Source organism: Dama dama, chromosome 18, assembly GCF_033118175.1.
Source record: "Dama dama isolate Ldn47 chromosome 18, ASM3311817v1, whole genome shotgun sequence".
Lineage (NCBI taxonomy): Eukaryota > Metazoa > Chordata > Mammalia > Artiodactyla > Cervidae > Dama > Dama dama.
Genome location: NC_083698.1, coordinates 23,392,574 through 23,417,180, shown reverse-complemented (window position 1 = coordinate 23,417,180; position 24,607 = coordinate 23,392,574). Strand labels below are relative to the sequence as shown.

Here is a 24,607-nt window from a genome sequence, read left to right as displayed (position 1 = left end):
ACCCCTAGACAGAGGATGCGATGGTTGGATGGCATCACTGACTCAGTGGACATGAGTTTGAGCAAACTCTAGGGGAATAGTGAAAGGTAGGGAAGCTTCGTGTGCTGCAGTGCACGGGGTCACAAAGAATCAGACATGACTTAACACCTGAACAACAATAACCCATAGAACTGAGTGAAGGGGGACAAAATTAGGAGACTTAGTGGAACGTAAAAACTGCTAAAAAGTAGTCTGATCTCTAGGTCACCTTCTCTAGTCTATGACCCTCCTCATCCCCACTACAGAAGCAGGTGGGGGGAAGAGCGCCCTCTGTCGGGAAGAGAACACTGGTTGAAGGAAGGAGTGCCTTGCCCCAAAGGACGACTAACAGACCATGTGCATACTGCCTACCCGACGGCCGAGGCCCTTGGCGTCTTCTCCCACTCAGCAGCAAATATCTTGGTAGCTTGGTTTTCTCTCCTGGCTGGACACTGGAAATGTTTTATTTGAATAATATGTTTAGTCTAAAAAGAAAGACCTATAAGTACTCACCTTAGAGGTTCCCTGGTAATCATCTCAACCCCGTCACCCTGTAGTGAAGCTCATGGTTTACAAACCCCACTCCTGCACTCATTGCTGAATAGGTTTACCATCCCACTTGAAGAATGCGTTTACCGTGGACGATAGAGACCAAAACAAGGAGAAAAGCGTACCGTGAGAAAACAGTGAATATGCGGAGAAAAGAAAACTTAAAAAGTTAATATCATTACAGAGGTAAAACTTCATTGCAAATGTGAAATAAGATCAGAATGCTCAAACAAATTAATGTTCAGAGGATAAAAACAAGATCTGGAGTTAAAATCTGAGGAACTTTCCCCAAAATATTAAAAGATGAAATACAGTGAAGAAAAGAACGTTAGAAGTCCAATAAAAAAAAAGTCAATGACAAAACTTTCCCGAAGAGAAAATTGAGAGGAAGAAATATCAAAGAAATAATGCAACAAAAAGTGTTTTTAAAGCTTACCTCTTGCAGTCCTTTTCTCAGAAAGCTACTGGAGGATGTGTTCAGAGGGTTATTAAAAAAAATTACATGGGTGTTGGAAGTTCATGGCAGGAGAAAGATGAAGAGTATGCCCAGGATCATGGTGTAGGGTGTTCTCAGGATGATAGCTGTGTGTCAGTCACCAGTCCCTGCTGAAAAAGGTCAGAAGACTCCAAGGGTGACTTCTTCAGGAATACAAAGTTGGTGAATACCTTACATGTCTGGGTATCTTCAGAGTAGATCTAGACAAATAGTTATTTGCTGTTGAATGACCCATAGGCATAAAGAAAACTAAACAGTTTAAACAAAAGAGAAGTTATAACGCCAGGAAAGACCAAGACTTGTGTAGGAAAGGAATTTCAGTGTATGACTTAGCTATGAGCAATGATGACATAGTCACTAATGTAAACACGCGATGTAACTGAAAATTAAGATACTGAAGGCATGGGAAATAGGAAGTGTCGGTGTACACTGTGATGCGGGGAGGAGAGGAGACAAAATTCTTCTATATCTGAGGGTTAACTCAGAAAATGGAGTTGTATATTCCTTAGAGAGACGATGTGATAGTAAACTATTTCAATTGTTCAGACCTGACAGTATTCTGCTTTTTACCTTTACCATATCCTCCTGGTAAGTGAAGTCTCTTTCTCTGTTCCTTGATTCTGATTTAGCCTGCTAGCTTGCTTTGGGATTTTTGCAGAGGAGATGTAGATAGAGGCATAGATGTGCTTCTGCTGTTGGGTTTGCCCTTTGTTGCACCCGTTGTCCTAAGGAAGGCACAGTCTGGTCGCTGTCCCTCCAGTGTGGCCTGTAGTGTGTGACCCACGGATCAGAAGTGCCACAGCCGACCTGCAGTCCTGCAGCTTACAGCCCAGTCGCCTCAGCCATCCCACAGCTGTGTGTGAGAAAGAAGCTGATCGCTGCGTGCTACTGACACTCGTGTGTTTGTTAATTGCTGGTGGCTCAGACGGTAAAGAATCTGCCTGCAGGGCAGGAGACCTGAGTTCGATCCCTGGTGAGGAAGATCCCCTGGAGGAGGTGATGACAACGCACTTCAGTATTCTCACCTGGAGAATCCCCATGGACAGAGGAGCCTGGCGGGCTACAGTCCATGGGGTCACAAAGAGTTGGACTAAGCACAGCACACAGTAGTTGACTTGTTACACATGGAAACGGATATTAGAAGCGTCAACTGAAAGAAGGAAAATGATTGCCTGTGGTGAAGACGAAGTAGAGCAGAGGGAGTGAGGTTGACTTTTTCATAACAAATCTTGTAGAGATAGTTGCTTCTTTGAACTATGTACTTTGATAACTGAAATCTATGAGCTAAAAATTTAGAAAACAAAACAGATGACTTGATTTTGTACTTGGAGTTTGTAGAGGAGATCTAGTGGATGGAAAAATGATCAACGCAGTCAGGGTGCTAGTAATAAATTTTTTTTATGCCTTCAACCATAGTCTTCTGGTTGATGAAGGACAGTCTAGAAAAATGAGCATTAACTAATCGAGAACCAGTGGAGGTTTCACAGGATTGGATGCCTCATTCAGGGTCAGTGGGAGAGGAGAGTAAGAGAAATGATGGTTGGAAGTTCCAGTCAGATTGGATTATGAAATGAAAAGTTTCAGAGGAGTCTCAGATGAAGGTAAAAATAAAGTTCTCTACAATAGAAATTAGTTGTGCAAGTGAAAATAAATTCTAGCAAGGAAATGGCTAGAATATTTAAAGTTTGTGCACATGGACGTTGGATTCAGCTGGATTATGAAATGAAAAGTTTCAGAGGAGTCTCAGATGAAGGTAAAAATAAAGTTCTCTACAATAGAAATTAGTTGTGCAAGTGAAAATAAATTCTAGCAAGGAAATGGCTAGAATATTTAAAGTTTGTGCACATGGACTTTGGATTCAGCTAGTATAATGTCAGTAATTTGAGTAAAATGGAAGACTGACCCCACATGTCTGAAATGGCGGAGCCTATGAAGTAGTGACAGACGACAGTATTATGAAGATTGGAGGATTTGTCCAGATGGCGTGCATATTGGAGGGATAGAGGGTTTGCACAGAAAGAGAGGTGTAAGGGTCTGGAGTGTTAATCCTGCCTGCGAGGTCTGAAGTCAGTGGTGGTTGGGAAAATCAGGAGAAAGCACTTGAGAGTGATGGTGAGAAATGGGTGTTCTTTCATATCTAGGCGATGAAGACTCTATTAAGTAATGAATTTGCAGCAAAACAGGATGGTACGGGGAAAGGGCAGCGAAGGAGGTGGTTAACTCTAGGGTGATGGTCCATGGAGACTGACTGAACCGCGCGAGAGGTATATTGCAAGCTGTTTGACAGTAGTTACTTCACTACATAGGAAAGATAGAAAAAGAATATACACATAACAAAAGCTACAACTATATGTGATTTATAGAATGAAACAAAACGAAAAGAGGCTATGTCTGTCATTGTCACGAGTGAGAATAAAATTGTACTTTAAACCTTGTTTCTTTTCCATTTTATCTTTATTCTTCCAGTTTCACTGCTAGTGTTTCTTCCATTTTTCTTAACGGAAACTAAGTCTGAGGAAAGTAGAAGGAAAACGTTGCACACAATTTCAGAGTTACCCCCAGTATCACTACAGAACACATAGAACTCTATATAGCCGTTCGATATTACTGAATAGTTATTACTGAATAACTACTTTTTAAACCTTAATATCGGGCTCCCTGGTGGCTCAGATAGTAAGGAATCTGCCTGCAGTGTGGGAGACCTGGGTTGACCCTGGGTTGTGAAGATCCCCTGGAGAAGGGACTGGCAACCCGCTCCAGTTTTCTTGCCTGGAGAATTCTCTTGGCAGAGGAGCCTGGCAGGTTATAGTCCATGGGGTCACAAAGAGTTGGACATGACCGAATGACTAACACTTTCAGTTTCACTTTCAAACCTTAATTTGTATGTGCTGTGCTTAATCACTCAGCTGTGTCTGACTCTTTGTGACCCCGTGGACTGTAGCCCACCAGGCTCCTCTGTCTGTGGGGATTCTCAGGCAAGATTACTGGAGTGGGTTGCCATGCCCGCCTCCAGGGGATCTTCCCAACCCAGGGACTGAACCCAGGACTCCCGCATTGCAGGCGGATTCTTTACTGTCTGAGCCACTAGGGAAGCCCTTAATTTGTATAGTTAACTATATTATAGCCCCTAATTATCTAGACTTTATCAAGGAATAACCATAGACTAGACACTATGCCAGACACCTCACATGGCTATCATGCTAGTTCTTTTCAGTAGTTTTTAATCTCCATTTCTGAAAATGGAAGAAGCTTGAGGGACAGATTCATTTTAAGTATTTTCTCCCTAGTCAGATAACTTGTTATGTAGAAGGACACAGTTGGAACCCAAATCTGTTTGACTTCAACATCATTGCTCCTAACCACTTGGCAACAATGCATCAAGTTCAGTCAAGTACACATATACTTTCATTAATTAAGCAGACCCTATCCGTGGACTTGTTATGAATCTTAAAGCACAGTTTGCAAATTGCTTTAAATTACTGCTAGGAAAAAGGAAGAACAGGAACAAGTTGAGGAGTAATATCCCATGTTTATCATGATGCTAACCAGATTTAATATAGTAGACATATTGTTTTTAGATTTGCGTGCTCGGAGCTTTAAATACTCTGCAACTTCATTATTGTCAGGACATCAGATTGATTTGCTGAAAGTATTAAATATATATGTTTGGAAACAAAATCTTAACCCTTGAGAGCATATATTTCTTGAGAATATAACAATTGTATTGCATATTACATTATACTACATGAATACTGTATAAAGTTTTTTTTTCCAGTAAGAGCAAAGACTATGTGCACATGGCAAGGGTAAAAATTAAATCTTCATGTTAACCTTGTCCCTTAGTCTTTCTTCTCAGAGGCAAACAGGTTCTCCCGAGACCTTCTGAAGGGATGCAAATTCATTCCTAACCTTTTATTTTCCATCTGTAGGCATCCATTCTGAGGAACTGCAGTTCCCTCTTTTGCCCGTTTTGTCACTTTGCCTCCTGCATAGCAATCACCTTGAGACTGTTCCTCCCTACTCTCCTAGCAATTCTCTTTTTCTCTCACCTATTAGAATATCTTGCTTTCTGCATCCTATGTCTTCCCTTTTCTCATTGTGCTCTCCAGTTTTGTGGAGCAGCATCTCCTGAGAAACAGTATGTGGGGAACTTCTGCTTTCCCACGCGTGTAAGGAACTTAGAAATGATCACTGTCCTAACAGTACAAAGCTAAACAAACTGAAAGATAAAAAACATAAAAAACGTGTCTTAAATCTATCAGAGAAGTGAGATAACAGGACAGATTGGTGTCCTGAAACAGGCAAGCACAGTGGAGTAGGAAATGGCAACCCACTCCAGTATTCTTGTCTGGGAAATCCCATGGACAAAGGAACCCGGTGGGCTATAGTCCATAGGGTTGCAAAGAGTCAGACACACGTGAAGTGACTTAGCACTCACCCACTCATGGTGGTTCTAGTTTTAGTTTTTTGAGAAACCTCCATATTGATTTCTACAATATAGTTATATTGTTTTCTACAAAATAGTTATACCAATTTACATTCCTATCTACAACACACAAAGGTTCTCTTTTTGCTACATCCTTACCAGCAATTTGTGATTTGTGATCTTTTTGATGATAGCCATTCTCACAGGTGTGAGGTGATATCTTATTCTGGTTTTGTTTTGCATTTCTCAAATCAGCAATGCTGAGCATCTTTCCTGTACCTGTTGATTCCCTATAGGTTTTGTTTGGAAAAATGTCTCTCTAGGTCTTCAGCCTATTTTTTTAAATTGAGTTGTTTGAATTTTTGATGGGTTATATGAGCTGCTTATGTATTTTGGATATTAACCTTTTATCAGTCACATCATTTGCAGGCATTTTCTCCCATTCAGGAGGTTGTCATTTTGTCAAAAGTTTCCTTTGCTGTGCAAACGCTTTTAAGTTTAACGAGGTCCAGTTTGTTTGTTTTTGTTTCCTTGCATTAGGAGTTAGAGCCAAAAACAAACAAACAAACAAACAAAACCAAAACACAGCCAAAAAGCTTTCACAATTTATGTGAAAGAGTGTTCCTGTGTTTTCTTCTAGAGGTTTTTTGGTTTCTGGTTTTACATTTAAGAGTTTAATACATTTTGAGTTTATTTTTGTATATGGTATAAGAAAATGTTCTAGTTCTAGTTTTATTCATTTACATGTAGCCGACTAGCACCTACTTCCCAGCACCACTAGTTGCAGAGACTGTGTTTTCTCCATTGTATAATATTGTCTTCTTTGGTGTCAATTAAATGATGGTGAAGCCTATCACTATCATTATTTCTGGGCTCTCTATTCTGTTCTTTTAAACTCCCATGTTTGTTTTCATGCCAGTACCATTTATTTATTTATTTATTTTTACTGTAGCTGTGTAATATAGTTTGAAATCAGGGCACATGATACCTCCAGCTTTGCCCTTCTTTCTCAACACTGTTTTGTCTATTCAGGGTCTTTTGTGTTCCCATAGGAGTTTTAAAATTATTTGTTCTTTCTTTGAAAAAATGGCATTGGTATTTTTATAGGGATGGCATTGAATCTGAGATTTTGATACTCCACATCATCACCAACTCTGGATATTGTCAGTGTTCTGAATTTCAGCCATTCTAAAAGATGTGCAGTGAGATCCCATTGTTGTTTTAATTCACATTTTCACACAGCATTCATTGCTGGTGATAATGCAAAATGGCACATCCGCTTGGGAAGATAATTTGACAGTTTCTTACAAAACTAAACCTAGTTTTAGCATATGATATAGCAGTTGCGCTTCTTTGTATTTACTGAAATAAGTTGAAAATTTGTATCTATACAGAAGCCTATACTTCAGTATTTGTACTAGCTTTATTCATAGTCACCAAAACTTGGACGCAACCAAGATTTTCTTATACATACATACACTGTGGTACTTCCAGATAATGAAATATTATCTAGTGCTAAAAAATAATTCAAGTCATGAAAGACATGGAAGCACTTTAAATATATATTACCAAGTGAAATAGACCAACCTGAGCAGACCACATACTGTTTGATTCCAGATATGTGACTTATGGAAAAGACAAAACTGTAGATACAGGGAAAAGTTAATTAGTTGCATGGACTTGGGAGAACAGAGGAGGGTGAATAGGAGAACAAGAATTTTTAGTGCAGTGAAGATATCCTATATGTTACCATTGTGGTGGATACATACCACTACACACTTGTTACAATGTGTAGAATGTGAAACACTAAGAATGAACCCTAATGTAAACTGTTGACTTCAGGTATTATCTGTGTGTGTGTGTAGGTTCACTGTACCGCTCTGGTATAAAATTTTGTTAGCGAGGGAGCCTGTGTGTATGTGGGGATAGCAGTAAATGGAAAATAGCTGTACTTTCTGCTCAATTTTGCTCTGAACCTAAAACTCTTAAAAAAGGCTATCTGTTAAGAAACCTAGATTGAAAAAGTATATAGGAACTAAAATTCTGCCGAGACTTTCAATGTTTCTGTAAGTCCACATTCTGCCTTCAGACAGGATGTATTAGCTTTTATGATTTTATATTGACAACCACTATCTTCTAAATTATGAAGAAATTCTTCCACTATTTATCTGATTTTTATTTTTGGCTGTTAAGTAGTCTTGTCTAGTTTGGATTCCTGCTTCTTTACAAGAGACTTTTTGTGTTTTTTTTTTTTTTTTTTAGTTGAATTTGGTGCATTTTCATCTATTAGCATCTATATTCTGTAAGATTGTTTAATATTGGGGACTCATGTTCTTTATTACTGCAATTAAAAATTATTTGGTTGTTTGCTTCTCCAGCCCTTTTACGTACTTCTGATTTTTGTTAACATATTGGACTTTGATTCATTATGTTTTTCTGTTTTCTACCCTTCTAAATATTATCCTTATTTTATGAGTATAAACACTATCATTCTGGGACTGTTAAATCTTTATTGACTGTATAGTTTCTAGTTTCTCCAAAACATTTTTTGCCATTTTGACCTTATCTTTCATGTTAGTCTTACCTTGCATTTCAGTTATATCTGGGTTTTCTGTTCATGTGTATATGTTGCTGATTGGTTGTACTTGGTGGGTTTTATGGTGGGGGGTGGCTGTTGATTGTGAGTTTCATTCTAAGGTGACTGGGCTGGACAGTGTATATGAAGACCTCTGACTATAGTGTGCCAAGGGCTTATGCCTGAGGAGGATATTCAGTTCCGTCCAGTCACTCAATCATGTTCGACTCTTTGCGACCCCATGGACTGTAGAACGCCAGGCCTCCTGTCCATCACCAACTCCTGGAATCCACCCAAACTCATGTCCATTGAGTTGGTGATGCCATCCAATCATCTCATTCTCTGTCGTCCCCTTCTCTTCCCGCCTTCAGTCTTTCCCAGCAACAGGTCTTTTCAAATGAGTCAGTTCTTCGCATCAGGTGGCCAAAGTATTGGAGTTCCAGCTTCAGCATCAGTCCTTCCAATCAATATTCAGGACTGATTTCCTTTAGCATGGACTGTTTGGATCTCCTTGCAGTCCAAGGGACTCTCAAGACTCTTCTCCAATACCACAGTTGAAAAGCATCAATTCTTCAGCACTCCAGCTTTCTTTCTAGTCCAACTCTCACATCCTTACATGACTACTGAAAAAACCATAGCTTTAACTAGACAGACCTTTGTTGGCAAAGTGATGCCTCTGCTTTTAATATGCTGTCTAGGTTGGTCATAACTTTTCTTCCAAGGAGCAAGGGTCTTTTAATTTCATGGCTGCAGTCACCATCTGCAGTGATTTTGGAGCCCAAGAAAATAAAGTCTGACACAGTTTCCATTGTTTCCCCATCTATTTGCCATGAAGTGATGGGACTGGATGCCATGATCTTAGTTTTCTGAATGTTGAGCTTTAAGCCAACTTTTTCACTCTCCTCTTTCACTTTCATCAAGAGTCTCTTTAGTTCTTTGCATTCTGCTATAAGGGTGGTATCATTTGCATATCTGAGGGTATTGATAGAAGAATATTATTAATACTATTTTTGGGCTCCAGGTTTAGGGAGGCAGAGGATTCTTAGCATCTATGTATTTGTGTGTTTTTCATGTGATCAGTGATAACACTATGGCCTCCATGCTGGATAGTGTCCACATTTTGTGCAGCTACACCTTAATTAACTTGGTGGTGGTTTAGTCGCTCAGTTGTGTCCGACTCTTTGTGACCCCATGGACTATAGCCCTCCAGGCTCCTCTGTCCATGGGATTCTCCAGGCAAGAATACTGGAGTGGGTTGTCATTTCCTTCTCCAGGGGATCTTCCCAACCCAGGAATTGAACCTGGGTCTCCTGCATTGCAGGCAGATGATTTACCAACTGAACTTACTTGATTAAAATCTACCATCTTGCTGGTTGCTTTATTTTTGTTCCTTTTCTTTTTTCTGCCTGCCTTTGTATTCATTTCTCATTTTTTGATTCCCTTTTTTTCCTGTTGACTTCTTACTCTTACCTTATAAAGCATTTGTCCAGTTATTACCTCGTTTAGAATCCACACCTAATCACAGTCACTTTGAACTAATATCACACAATTTGATGAGCACCCAGTAGTGGGTTGCTAAAGAAAAGCCTGAATGGGGTATTAACTAATGTTGTGGTTGTATTTCCCAGAGGTACTGTATTCTCCTAATTGCCTCCATTCAGTATCTATAGTTTGTTGAAATTTTTAGGAGATTTTATCTTACTGTCTGTATGGGACCCGGTGTTTCTTCCTTCTGTGTTCTGTAGGTGAGCTGGTGATGGCATCTTCTACTTCTTGGGGGAGGCATGACTTTTCTTAGATTTAGGGCTACAGTCATCCTGTGACCTCGGCTCTGATGGTTTCCAGAAAAAGTTCTGTTTTTGTAGTTTATCTGCTTTCTTCTTTTGTTCTTGAAATGAGCATCACTTTTGCTAGCTTTTCATATCCTAGGCAGTAGAAATCATCATCCACGTTCTTGAGAAACAAATTCAGATTTTAATTTGTCATAAAGTATCCACTTTTTTGAGGTAACCATAGAAGTAAGGTTTAATGCAAAAACATTACCAAAACCCCATAAGTGAAGTGAAAGTCGCTCAGTCGTGTCCAACTCTTTGAGACCCCATGGACTGTATGGTCCATGGAATTCTCTAGGCCAAAATACTGGAGTGGGTAGCCTTTCCCTTCTCCAGGGGATCTTCCCAACCCAGGGATCGAACCCAGATCTTCTGCTCTGCAGGCAGATTCTTTACCAGCTGAGGCACTGGGGAAGCCCAAGAATACTGGAATGGGTAGCCTATCCCTTCAGCGGATCTTCCCCACCCAGGAATCAAATCGGGGTCTCCTGCATTGCAGCTGGATTCTTTACCAACTGACCTATGAGGGAAGCCCCCAAGCCCCATAAATAGTTGTAAAATTACTCTGTACAGTGAAATGACAGATTCCGAGTATTTCTGCCAGGATCACTTCAGTTTCTGTTTTGGGTACATATTGTGGAATCTCTGACCTGTCGTTTTCTTTGTCTCCTGCGGGCTCTGTTGAGTGGAGCCCGGAAGACTTCTTGCACCTGGTGCGCTGCTGCCATTCCTGGTTGGTGCATCGCGTGACTGGCAGGAGCGCAGCGTCAAGCACTTCTCACCCCTGAGATGGGGAGGAAGAAGTGGTCCTCTCAGTACGCACTTTGTGAGCCCTTTAAGGCTGTCCACGAATGTGGTCAGTATCCTGCCTCTGGATAGAGGGGCAGGAGAAGGGTTATTGGTAGTCATCTTCAGGGTTTAGAGAGAGAGAGAGAAGTGAAAGTCGCTCAGTCTTGTCCAGCTCTTTGTGACCCCATGGACTATACAGTCCATGGAATTCTCTAGGCCAGAATACTGGAGTGGCTAGCCTTTCCCTTCTCCAGGGGACCTTCCCAACCCAGGGATCTAACCCAGGTCTCCTGCATTGCAGGTGGATTCTTTACTAGCTGAGCCACAGGGGAAGCCCATCTGAGTGACTTTCACTTCACTTTGGGGTTTAACCAAAAGTGGTTATTTTTAGTGTAGATTGGCCTTACTTGCATACTACTAGATGAGATTGTGCAGATGTTGGAATTATTAATAGAATGTGGAGGTTTTGTTGCTGTTTAGGTGCTAAGTCATGTCCAACTTTTTGCTACCCCATGGACTGCAGCACACAAGGCTTCTCTGTCCTTCACCATCTCCCAAAGTTTGCTTAGATTCATATGCATTGAGTTGGTGATGCTATCTAACCGTCCCATCTTCTACTGGCTCCTTCTTCTTTTGCCCTCAGTCTTTTTCAGCATCAGGGTCTATTCCAATGAGTCAGCCCTTCACTTCAGGTGGCCAAAGTATTGGAGTGTCAGCAACAACCCTTTTAATGAATATTCAGGGTTGACTTCCTTTAGGATTGACTGGTTTGATCTTGTAGTCCAAGGGACTCTCAAGAGTCTTCTACAGTACCCCAATTCAAAAGCATCAGTTCTTTAGTACTTAGCCTTCTTTATGGTCCAAATTTCACATCTCTACATGACTACTGGAAAAACAATAGCTTTTACTATAAGGACCTTTGTTGGCAAAGTGATGTCTCTGCTTTTTAACATGCTGTCTAGGTTTGTCATGTCTTTCCTCCCAAGGAACAAGCTTCTTTTAATTCCATGGCTGTGGTTACCATCTGCAGTGATTTTGGAGCCCAAGAAAATAAAATGTGTCACTTCTTCCACTGTTTCCCCATCTATTTGCCATGAAGTGATGGGACCAGATGCCATGATCTCAGTTTTTTTGAATGTTGAGTTTCAGGCCAGGTTTTTCATTCTCCTTTTTCACCCTCATCGAGAGGCTTTTCAGTTCCTCTTTGCTTTCTGACATTAGAGTGGTATTATCTGCATATCTGAGGTTGTTGATATTTCTCCTTGCAGTCTTGATTCCAGCTTGTGCTTCATCCACCCCAGCATTTCTCATGATGTACTCTGCATATAAGTTAAATAAACAGGGTGACAATATTCAGCCTTGACATACTCCTTTCTGAATTTTCTTTTTCCTTTCCGAATTTTGAACTGCTCTGTTGTTCCATGTCCAGTTGTTACTGGTGCTTCTTGACCCACATACAGGTTTCTCAGGAGACAGGTAAAGTTTACTAAAGCACAATTTACTTGTATGTAGCTACAGGTATGACCTAAATCAAATCTCTTACGATTATACAGTGGAAGTGACAAATAGATTCAATGGATTAGATGTGATAGACAAAGTGCCTGAAGAACTATGGATGGAGGTTCAGGAAATTGAACAAGAGGTAGTGATCAAGACCATCCACAAGAAAAAGAATTGCAAAAAGGCAAAATGGTTGTCTGAGGAGGCCTTACAAATAGCTGAGAAAAGAAGGGGAGCTAAAGGCAAAGGAGAAAAGGAAGGACATACCCATTTGAATGTAGAGTTCCAAAGAATAGCAAGGAGAGATAAGAAAGCCTTCCTCAGTGATCAGTGCAAAGAAATAGAGGAAAACAATAGAATGGGAAAGACTAGAGACCTCTTCAAGAAAATTAGAGATACCAAGGGAACATTTCATGCAAAGATGGGCTCAATAAAGGACAGAAATGGTATGGACCTAATAGAAGCACAGGATATGAGGAAGAGGTGCCAAAAATATACAGAAGAACTATATAAAAAAATATCTTCATGACCCAGATAACCACAATGGTGTGATCACTCACTTAGAGCCAGACATCCTGAAATGCAAAGTCAAGTGGGCCTTAGGAAGCATTTATGAACAAAGGTATTGGGGGTGATGGAATTCCAGTTGAGCTATTTCAAATCCTGAGACGATGCTGTGAAAGTGCTGCACTCAATATGCCAGCAAATTTGGAAAACTCAGCAGTGGCCACAGGACTAGAAAAGGTCAGTTTTCATTCCAATCCCAAAGAGAGGTAATGCTAAAGAATGTTCAAACTGCTGCACAATTGCACTCATCTCACACACTAGCAAAGTAATGCTCAAAATTCTCCAAACCAGACTTCAACAGTACATGAACTGTGAAATTCCAGATGTTCAAGCTGAATTTAGAAAAGGCAGAGGAACCAGGAATCAAATTTCCAACATCCTTTGGAAAATTGAAAAAGCAAGAGAGTTCCAGAAAAACATCTACTTCTGCTTTATTGACTGTACCAAACCCTTTGACTGTATGGATCACAACAAACTGTGGAAAATTCTTCAAAAAATGGGAATACCAGACCACCTGACTTGCCTCCAGAGAAATCTGTATGCAGGTCAAGAAGCAACAGTTAGAACTGTACATTCAACAACAGACTGGTTCCAAATCAGGAAAGGAGTACATCAAGGCTGTATATTGTCACCCTGCTTATTTATCTCATATGCAGAGCACATCATGTGAAATGCCAGGATGGATGAAGCACAAGCTGGAATCAAGATTGCTGGGAGAAATAGCAATAACCTCAGATATGCATATGACTGCACCCTTATGCTAGAAAATGAAGAAGAATTAAAGAGACTCTTGATGAAAGTGAAAGAGGAGAGTGAAAAAGTTGGCTTAAAACTCAGCATTGAGAAAACTAAGATCATGGCATTCGGTCCCATCACTTCATGGCAAATAGATGGGGAAACAGTGGAAACAGTGACAGACTTTATTTTCTTGGGCTCCAAAATCACTGCAGATGGTGACTGCAGCCATGGAATTAAAAGATCCTTGCTCCTTAGAAGGGAAGTTATGACCAACCTAGACAGCATATAAAACACAGAGACATTACTTTGCCAACAAATGTCTGTCTAGTCAAAGCTATGGTCTTTCCAGTAGTCATGTATGGATATGAGAGTTGGACTATAAACAAAGCTGAGTGCTGAAGAATTGATGCTTTTGAACTGTGGAATTGGAGAAGACTCTCAAGAGTCCCTTGGACTGCAAGGAGATCCAAACAGTCCATCCTAAAGGAAATCAGTCCTGAATATTCATTGGAAGGACTGATGTTGAAGCTCAAACTCCAATACTTTGGCCACATGATGGGAAGAACTGACTCACTGGAAAGGACCCTGATGCTGGGAAAGATTGAAGGTGGGAAGAGAAGGGGATGACAGAGGATGAGATGGTTGGATGGTATCACCGACTGGATAGACACGAGTTTGAGTAAGCTCTGGGAGTTTGTGATGGACAGGGAAGCCTGGCATGTTGCAGTCAATGGGGTCACAAAGAGTTGGACCTGACTGAGCTACTGAACTGAAGTGTTGATAATACTATATTAAAAATGGAATTTCTTATATTTCTTCAATGTCATGTTATGTCATATATTGGACATATCATGACATTTAAAAATGTCATTTTATGTTTATAAGAATAGCGGTTTAAACTGAAACAGTTCTGGTTAATTTGGGACTCTATATATACCCATGGTATATATAGTTATGGTTATATTTTCTTTATTAACTTCACAAATCATTAAAATGTAGGTTTTGTAATTTCCAATAAAGATTGGCAAATGGTTCTAAATATCTTATTCATATTTATTGTCTCACTGCACTCTGTCTTATATGGATATGCTCTTGTGTGTGTGTGTTATTTTCTGTCATGTCCGACTCTTTGTGACCCCATGGACTGTAGTCTGCCAGTTGCCTCTGAACATGGGATTCTCCAGGCGTGAATACTAGAGTGGGTTCCTTTTTCCTTCTCTGGGGATCTCCCAACATAGGGATTGAACCCTGGTCTCCTGCATTGCAGGCAGATTATTTACTATCTGAACCACCAGGTAAGTCATGGTTGTGCTGTTGGTAAAATGCAAATCCAGCAGATGTCTGCAATGTCTGTATCTTTGTTGGGCAGTTGTTGCCTGAAAGGTATTCCTATCCTTGAGTTTTATTCAGTCTTTATTTTATTTTTTAAAAATATTTATTCATTCATTTATCTGTGCCAAGTCTTAGTTGCAGTATGTGGGATCTAGTTCCCTGACCAGGGATTGAACTCAGGGGACCTGCATTGGGAGTGTGGAGTCTTAGCCACTGAACCACCAGGAAAGTCCCTATTAAGTCTTTAGAATGAGATCAGAGACCATTTCCTCTAATGGGGCTTCCCTAGTACCCTTACATAGAATTAAAAACTGTATCTCCTGGTCTACTTGTAAATATTCTGCTAATGCTCCATCTATCACATTCTGTTACAAAATATTTGTTAGAGATCAACCTCTTTTAAACCTGAGTTCCTTGAGGTCACAAAACATGTCTTATTTATCTTTATATGCTGGTACTTAAAACAAACCTTGGACATGATAGATACCCAGTGACCATCATTTAATTGTGTTATGTTGGTCATTTGGATGGCTCTGCCTGAAATGTTAAAAAATGTTGTTTATGTTTTACTAAATATGATAGGCATTCACTTTTTTTTTCCCTCATAATGGAAGACTGATATAGTTCCATGTTCAGAATCAAAATATATCATTTAAAAAGATCTGTTGTTATTTAAGATATCAAGAAAGCTGTGACCTACCAGTGTTTTGGTATAAATATAAGAGATTTGGGGTTTTATGGATAGGTATATTTGTTAAATTAAGTTCTGATATGGTAATCCTCAGTCATACCTTTAGGCATTTTACAAATATGTTGGGAAATGTAGCTTTTGAGCAAAGGAAATAAAGTTTTGTATTTATCTGACATCTGAACTCAGATGGTAAAGAATCTTCCTGCAAAGTCAGAGACCCAGGTTCAGTCTTTGGGTTGGGGAGATCCCTTGGAGAAGGGAATGGCTACCCACTCCAGTATTCTTGCCTGGAGATTCCAATGACAGAGGAGCCTGGCGGGCTACAGTCTGAGGTCTCAAAGAGTCGGAAATGACTGAGCAACTTTCACCGAAACTATTCAGGAAGTTAAAAACATGATTGCAACATTTCTATTTTCTATTGGTTTCATTTGGCTTTTAGGGCAAATCTAACTTGATTAATCTAACTTGATTAATAAGTAGCTAATTAAAGAGTTTGTGAATTCTTTAGGCTCTTTTCTATATGCAGTTGATTATGAAATTGAAAGATTATTTAATATTATATTTTAACTTCTTAATTCTTTTTTCCTTCCTATCCAGTGTAGTGACTATGACTTGGAATTTGGAACTGAGTGTTTGCATTTGGCTCTAAAATACAGTCATATCAAAGCAAAACTTGTGGAAGGATCCCCTGACCTCTGGAAGGTAAGGAAGTTGGTACTTACCTCTGTGTTGCTGTGTCATTCCTGAAGACATACTCTACAAGTACTGACATTTTCCAGATGCTTTAGAAAATAGAGAAGTTTAAAAACATTTGGCTTCATATTGAAACAGTATTTCCAGGAATAAAAGTATGTGTGTACATATACATTAAAGGTGTTAAGAGTCTCAGTGAGTTTTCTGATCCATCAAATTATGGTATCATTTCTGTTGCTCGGTTGCAAGAAAATTCATGTTGGGATAGTTTACTCAGACAGATCCCATTTAGGCAGTAAGACTGTTTTGTTCACAACTTTTGTGTATGTTCTTGGCGTGTAATGATTTACTGTGCAGCCTTACTCTCAGCTGGACTGAGGGCGCCATTCTGCTTCTCACAGCGACATTTCCTCTCGGTCCCGAGGATGGTAGCGCCAACTCAATGTGTTATTGAAGCACATATCTGCAGTGGTTTTGACCCAGTAGGCCTGGGGCCTGGAAGACCTCACCACCTCCAAGAGGCACTGTGTTCTTTCCTATGGTCAGGCTTTTGACTGATTTCATGACAGACGACCTTCTTTAGGAGGAATGAAGTGGTTGTAGCATTATCATACTGCATGTTCCTGTTGAGGCTGGAGTGCTTTTCAGCGTGACTCTGCTGTGTTTCATTGGGTAGAAATGTGGTAAACTGAACAATGTATTCTGAAATAGAATTGTAGGGTCATGTCATAATTTTGAATAAGTACTGCTCCTTTGGAAATAGTGGATGAAATCTTTATAAAGCATCCATCTAAATCTGGCTAGTAAACATTCATCCTAATTCTGAGCTAATATGAATCCAAAAGCATATTTCTTCATTGACATAAAAACAAAAAGAAGCCCTATGTGTTAGGTATTTTGTACAATCATGTGATGGGCCTTGCTACGTGCTAAGATTGTCTCATACATATTTAAATTGTTACAAGATTACAGGATATTGACATGCCTGATTTATTGCCTGGTGGAGAAAATTAATGCAGTATTATTGCTCTTTAAAAGTTTCCAAATGTCGTTAATCCATCAGGTCAACATTTTATTATTTTTATTTTTTTTTCTGTATATGACAGATAGTGATACACATATTCATTGGGAGGATTTGGGTAATTACCAATTAGGTGTTTTGTGAAAGATCCTGACTCACATCCCTACAGATCTGCTAAACTTAATTTACAGGCTATGTTAAAAATAAATAAATGAAACCTCAAGACATTTATTGCTACTAACATGTCAACAGCCTCTGGCCTCTTTGCTCATTTTTTTGAGGGGGCTGTGTTATTATCCATTTCTCATGGGTATTCTGAGCCTTCTTTAAATGTATGAAGCACCCTCAGGTCTTCAGGTAGAAGGAAAGCTCTTTGCATTTTCCACTCACTCCACAGATGTATTTCAGTGTCTTTTGTGTTAAGTCTCAAATTTCACTGCTTCCACCAGCAACACAGAATCACAGTTTTAGTCCTCACACCTTGGAGCTTACTTCCATTGTATGTGCGACAAATGTCAGTGGACTGAGTGGAAGCTGGCCTTTCCAAGTGTTTCTCTTCATTCCCTTGCCGAGTCATTTCACAGATGGTGCTGGGGGTTGAATTGTGTCCCCCTCCTCCCTAGAAGTGACTCATTAGAAAAGACCCTGATGATGGGAAAGACTGAGGGTCGAAGGGGAAGGGGGTGACAGATCATGAGATGTTTGGATGGCATCACTGATTCAATGGACCTGAGTTTGAGCAAGCTCTGGGAGTTGGTGATGGACAGGGAAGCCTGGTGTGCTGCAGTCCATGGGATTGCAAATAGTTGGACATGACTGAGCAGCTGAATTGAACTGATAGCCAATAGGAAAATGTAGACCAAAAAAAAAAAAAAAAAAAATCAAATTTTAGGGGAATTTGCTGGCAGTCTTGTGATTAGGACTCCACTCCACTTTCACTGCTGACAGTGCAGGTTCAATCCCTGATTGAGGAACTAACATCCTGCAAGCTGTGCATTGTAGCCAGAAAAAAAAAAAAAATTTTAGCTGTCTTTATATCATTTCTTTTTGAATATTAATCTAGTACCCAAGGACCTTTGGGTAGTAATACATATATATTTATTCTTAAGACTGATTTCAGTGCATAAGCATTGTCTTGCAAGTATGCTAGAAAAGTCATTTTAGTATTTGAGACCAAGTTTTCTTTATTTTAAAAACCCCATTGTTAAGATAGATTTAGTTGAAAAAAAAGAATAAAGCACTTTCATAATTATTCTGTTTAAATTTGGAATGCAGTTATATTCCTCAAAGAAAGCAGGAAGGAATGAAAAACCAGCTATAGTAATTAGGCATCTTTCCATTAATTACTGTTTTGAGTTTACCTTACATAGCAGGCAGTTAAAGGGAAAAAAGACCTTTTCTCATCTAAATTGCAAATATTGAGTGCTGATTTCTGTCTAGTTAACTTTGGGTTTTTATGGAAACAAATATATTTTATTCAATTCTTCTAAGAAAAGTGTATCCCTAAAATGTTTCTGCAGGTTGAGTTTTGTTCACTGTGTTCATTGCTCTATTCCAGCCGTTAGAACAGGATCTGTGATGTGACAGTATTTGAGAAATATTTGTTGAATGAGTGAATGAGATCAATACAGTCTTTAATTTGGTAAAATGCATAGTCTGAAGCTTTAAGTGTCTATTTTCTACTTTTTTTCCCCCAGATAATAGAGCTATATTTTGGATCAGTAACTATAGTACTGGTTTTCGTTGGCATTGCTTGTTTTAGAGATAATTTAACAATGTCATACTTGATTTTAATAAATTGGTTGACTACTTGAGGAAATTTCCATTTGTCATACAAGTCAGCTACTACATTAGTTTTGAGTTGTAAGATGTAGATTTTGGGCCAGGGTGGTTTACCTGCCAGGATCTAGGCATAACAGGGAAACCTATTTGGGTAGAAAAAAGTGCTGTGAACCAGTTAGCTGAACAGTTTTTGTACAAGTTTAGTTTGGAGATAATCTGGAGAAAAATTGTCCAAATTATTGATATGAAAAGGTATTACTTATTTCCCAAAGTGGGTTTTGAGACACTGGCATAATCATCTGAGCACTTGAATGATAAGCTCCTAAGACCCTAGAGTACTTGCTAATAGATTTAGTTATTTGCTCTGTCCTTCAGTTCTGTGAGGAAGGAAAAGCAGTTCTGCAGTGCAGTGCATGGGACATGCTCTGTACCTCAGCTCACTGCATGCGGTCTGAGCACTGTCTGCTGTAGAACCATGGCGGGTTATATACAAGGAATCAGTTACAATTGCAAAGATCATGATTGTTCTTACATTCATGGTGGTAGCCTCCAGGCTCTCTCTGTCAGTCACGTATTAATAAAAATATTAGAAAGGTGAGCCTTATCTGGGGGTACACAGATAAACTCAATTCAGAAGGAAGACCCTCACTGTGAATTGGTCTTTGAGAATCATCTCATTTCAACTGAACATGCAATTTGGTAATTTTTAAAATATATTCTTTTCCTTCTTTCCTCCCACAAAAAACCTTACTATTAAACAGTAATTCTAATACTTATATGTAAGTGCTACCACATTTTTTTTTTGATATGATACTTATATTAATAAGACTTTGGTAACAACTGCCATACAACATATTAATTTACTTAAAGATTTAAAAACAGGTCTTCAAGCATTTGTAGAAGCAAAATATATTTTTTTTCTGAATAAACTGATGTTGTTATAATTTAAAACTTGTCAGTGTTGTGTGTTTATGGTTTCTCCAAAATCAAGAATTTCCTTGGGGGCATTATTTTATTGCTTTAACATTCCTTTCTACTCTGTTAAATCTAATGAAGTTTATCTGTCCTCTAGGTGACCTACAAACGAGATCTGTATGCAGCTGAATCGATTATTAAGGGTATGTTTGGCCTTGTGACTGTCAGTTCCTGTGTTTCAAAACCGTAAGCCAGTTCAGAATTTCTCATGGCGATTTAAAGCCCTGACTTCTCAGAAATATAAATCCTGTAGACCAGGGAGATCTGTGATTTGTTTTTTTTTTTTTTTGAAAAATAATTACATTTATATTATTTACTGCTTTGAAATATCACTTATTATGACTTATGCTGGGGCTTCCCTGGTAACGCAGACAGTAAAGAATCTGCCGGCAATGTGGGAGACCTGGGTTCAGTCCCTGGGTTGGGAAGATCCCCTGGAGAAGGGAATGACAACCCTCCCCAGTATTCTTGCCTGGAGAATTCCATGGACAGAGGAGCCTGGCAGGCGGCAGTCCTTGGGGTCGCAGAGTTGGACACGACTGAGCGACTATCATACATGCTTTATGTTACATTGGTTTAACTTTTATGAAGGAAATATTTTATTAATCTGAGAAAAGTAGGTGACATTGACATTTTAGAAGTGAAAACTGACATTTTAATTTGTAAATGTATTTTGTTTTTATTCATAAAACTATCTCCTCTCAACACTGCCAACACATTACATTAGACAACATCTTTTGCCAGAGAAAAATTTTTCTGAAAAAGAGAAATTGGTCTGAATGATTTTTAATTCCTTTTAGTTTTGACAATAAATACAGAATGTATTTATTAATACATTATTACTTCTGTGGTTTATTGTCATTATCAATAAATATTTATTAAATGTGCTTGACGCTGTGCTGGGAATGTAATGATGATGCACGAGATGTGTTCATTCTGTATTTTTGCAACCCCCACAGTTTACGTCACAGTTTCTAAACCTCGGCACGATTGGCGTCTTAGGCCAGGTACCTCTTTGTTCAGGGAGCTGTTTTTGGCATCACAGTCGTTGCGTGATCTCTACTTCCTAGATGCCAGCGGCTCTCTGCTCTCCCTCCCTTGCCCCGCCGTGACCGTCGTTTGTCTCCGGACAGCACTGTTGCTGGTGTGTATGTGTGTATGTGGTCCTAGCCAAAATCAGAGGGGCCCACCCCTAGTACTGAAGCAAGTGTGGTACTTGACAATCTGTTTGTAATTTACTCCTTCAAAACTAGAGTAAGGACAGAATGATGTACTCAGATACTGACTGAGATGTGACCTTGATTAAAGTTGAAAAAAAATAAAAAGCTGAGTGGGAATTGTGAACGCAACATTTTTTTTTAAAAATCTTATTTTATGCAAAGCCTACTTGGCAATCATCTGGCTTCACATTCAGAAAACTGAAATCTCTTCTCTATATGTGACATTCTGTATTTGTATTTTATCTTTATTTTTTTGTGTGTGCTTTAACAGTATTGTGTTTCAAACTATTAATATAATGATTTGGGCATCTGTGTGTATGCGAACAGATGATCTATAGCTATAAATCAAAATGTTGACATATATTTACGTATGAGTCAGGCAATGTATAAACATGACTCTGGAGAAGTTGCCTAAACCTTGATGTAGTTGGTTATATTCTCAACAGAAGGAACTTAAAAACTTAGTTTGGTTTCTTTACAAAGTCTTATCTCTATTACCTACGTAAAATGGCACTGATCTGTTTTGCAAGGAGTGGGTAAATGGTTCAGTGAGGGTTCTACACATTTCAGTACTTCACCTACATATTATTAATATGACCAGCAGGCTTTATCATGTAAAAGCCTACATTTTAAGTATAATTGCAGGGGCTTTAGTTTTGGAAATTGTTTGCAGAGAGAAATTGTTTTATTTAGTTAACATGTTCTAGTATTCTACTTTTCCACCTTACTTGTCTCCTGAGAAACCTGTATGCAGGTCATAAAGCAACAGTTAGAACCAGACATGGAACAACGGACTGGTTCAAAATTTGGAAGGGATTATGATAAGTCTATATATTATCACCCTGCTTATTTAGCTTATATGCAGAGTACACCATACAAAATGCCAGGCTGGATGAATCACAAGCAGGAATCAAGATTGCAGGGAGAAATATCCATAACATCAGATATGCAGATATTGCCACCTTAGTGGCAGAAGTGAGGAAGAACTAAAGAGCCTCTTGATGAAGGTGAAAACGGAGAGCAAAAAAGCTGACTTAAAACTCAGCATTCAAAAAACCAAGATCATGGTATCTGGTCCCATCACTTCGTGGCAAATAGAAGGGGGAAAAGTGGAAGCAGTGACAGATTTTATTTTCTTGGGCTCCAAAATCACTGAAGACAGTCACTGCAGCCATGAAATTAAAAGACCCTTACTTCTTGGAAGGAAAGCTATGACAAACCTAAACAGCATATTCAAAAGCAGAGACATCACCTTACTGACAAAGATCTGTCTAGTCAAAGCTGTGGTTTTTCCAGGAGCCATGTATGGATGTGAGAGTTTGACCATGAAGAAAGCTGAGCACCGAAGAATTGATAATTTTTCACTGTGGTGTTGGAGGAGACTCTTGAGAGTCCCTTGGACAGCAAGGGGATCACATTAGCCTATCCTAAAGGAAATCGATCCTGAATATTCATTGGAAGGACTGATGCTGAAGCTTCAATACTTTGGCCACCTGGTGTAAAGAGCCAATTCATTGGAAAAGCCCCTGATCTTGGGAAAGATTGAGGGTAGGAGAAGGGGACGACAGAGGATGAGATGATTGGATGGCATTACTGACTCAGTGGAGATGAGTTTGAGCAAACTCAGGGAGATGGTGAAGGAAAGGGAAGCCTGGCATGCTGCAGTCCATGGGGCCACAAAGAGTCAGACCCGACTTAACGACTAAATGACAATTCTCAGAGAAATTAATCTGTCTGTATGTAAACAGATAATTTAGAGAACATTCTCCTTATATTCTTTAAGATTTGCATTTCTAATAATTTTTCAAGAGATTCTGATGTTGCTTATACACTTTGAGGACCACTGCTAAGGGTCTTCTTATTCTCTTTGGGTTTCTAGACTGGTAGAGTTTTGATTACCAGAGATCTTGAATACAAAACATCTGGCCCTGCCACATTAAGTCAGAATCTGCATTTTAGCAAAAACTCTGGCCCGTTAGTTTGTACGTTAATTTCCAAAAGCATTCTTCTAGTCTGTTCTCCAGTCATTCATAGTTGATTTTTTTTTTAAATAACCTTTATTGTATTTAGAACTTCAGATCTTACCACACTGTCAGTTTCAAATGTTTGTTGGCTCACCTGAGATTGCTACCTGCCTTCATGACTTGTGCTAACATCATTTCTGAGGCCTGATAGTAGAAATACATCTGAGTATAGGAGGAAGCAAACTCTTAGATTTTTTTTTAAAAAGTTCTAAAGTACAGTATGGTTTATAGTGGACTACCCATTTGCCTGTTGCCTTTCCATGTCAGTGTTCAAAGTGTTTTTCTAGGTACTTGTAGACATAACATTTATTGGCATTATTGTGCATTATTTGTGCAAGGCATTGTTTAAAGCTTTTTATATGTATTATGTCTTGCTTCTCCATGAACTCAATGTTGTAAGTAATATGGTTGTTTCAACTGGTCAGATTTTCTTCTTTGAAATTCTTGGGCTACATATATGTAGGAATTCTGATTACTGCGTATTTTTAGAAGTTACTGCTGTATGTCATACATTAGAGCACATCACCAGGACGATTTGGGACCTTACTGCATAATGAAACTTGTATATAATTCATCAGTATTTATGTTCAATGCAAGAATGACCAGGAAGCCCCAGCCAGTTCAAGTTTACGACTCATTTTTAAAAGTAGTTTGTTTATTTTTGGCTGTGCCGGGTCTTCATTGCTGTGTGGGCTTTTCTCTAGCTGTGGAGAGCACGGGCTCTGGGCTTCTCACTGCAGTGGCTTCTCTTGTTGTGGTTCCCAGGCTTGTGACGCATGGGCTTAGTTGAGCAACGGTATGTAGGGTCTTCCTGGAGCAGGGATTGAACCCGTGTCTCCTGGATTGGCAGGCTGACTCTTTACCACTGAGCTATGAGGGAAGCTCCTCAAGTTTAGGACTCATTTTGCCATCAAATTTATATATGAAAACAATTTTTTAAATGGTCAAGAACTTTCTGGATTTTAGCACTGACTGTAACTTTGCGTGAATCTCTCTTAGATGTAATTTAGTGAGGGTGTGAAGAATGTCTGTTCTTTTTTTCTCTCTGTTAACGTTGAGTTGAACCAAATTTACTGGTACTTTTCTTTAGAATCTAAGGACATTAAATTATAGGGATAGCTGGCCCTTCCTTTCCACTTCACCTCACTCGTCCTGTTCCCAGAAGAGGCATATTAAACTCTAGTGGATCTTTTTTCTTTTCCAAAATAGATGAAATATCTGAGTGTATGAACTTTTGTCAAGATTTAATACCAGAACGTTTTTAGCACTCATGCTAGGTGCTTCATAATATTATTTTCTGTAGGTGTTTTATGATGTTATTTCTTTTTTTTTTTTTCTTTGTCATGCTGTTAATGTAGATATTATTGCTCCCAGTTTTG

General features: G+C 39.1%; 1 protein-coding gene across 4 annotated transcripts in view; it reads left to right on the top strand.

Moving 5' to 3' along the window:
• Positions 1-24,607, top strand: part of CRPPA (CDP-L-ribitol pyrophosphorylase A) — a 338,948-nt gene that overhangs the window by 87,253 nt on the left and 227,088 nt on the right. For all 4 annotated transcript variants that reach the window (XR_009696636.1, XM_061165011.1, XM_061165008.1 and 1 more), the window contains exons 4-5: positions 16,111-16,215; positions 20,082-20,127. Coding sequence is in view for 3 of the 4 variants with exons in the window: in XM_061165011.1 (XP_061020994.1) it covers positions 16,111-16,215; positions 20,082-20,127 (151 nt within the window). In the remaining variant the exon portion in view is untranslated. The remainder of the gene's footprint in view (positions 1-16,110; positions 16,216-20,081; positions 20,128-24,607) is intronic.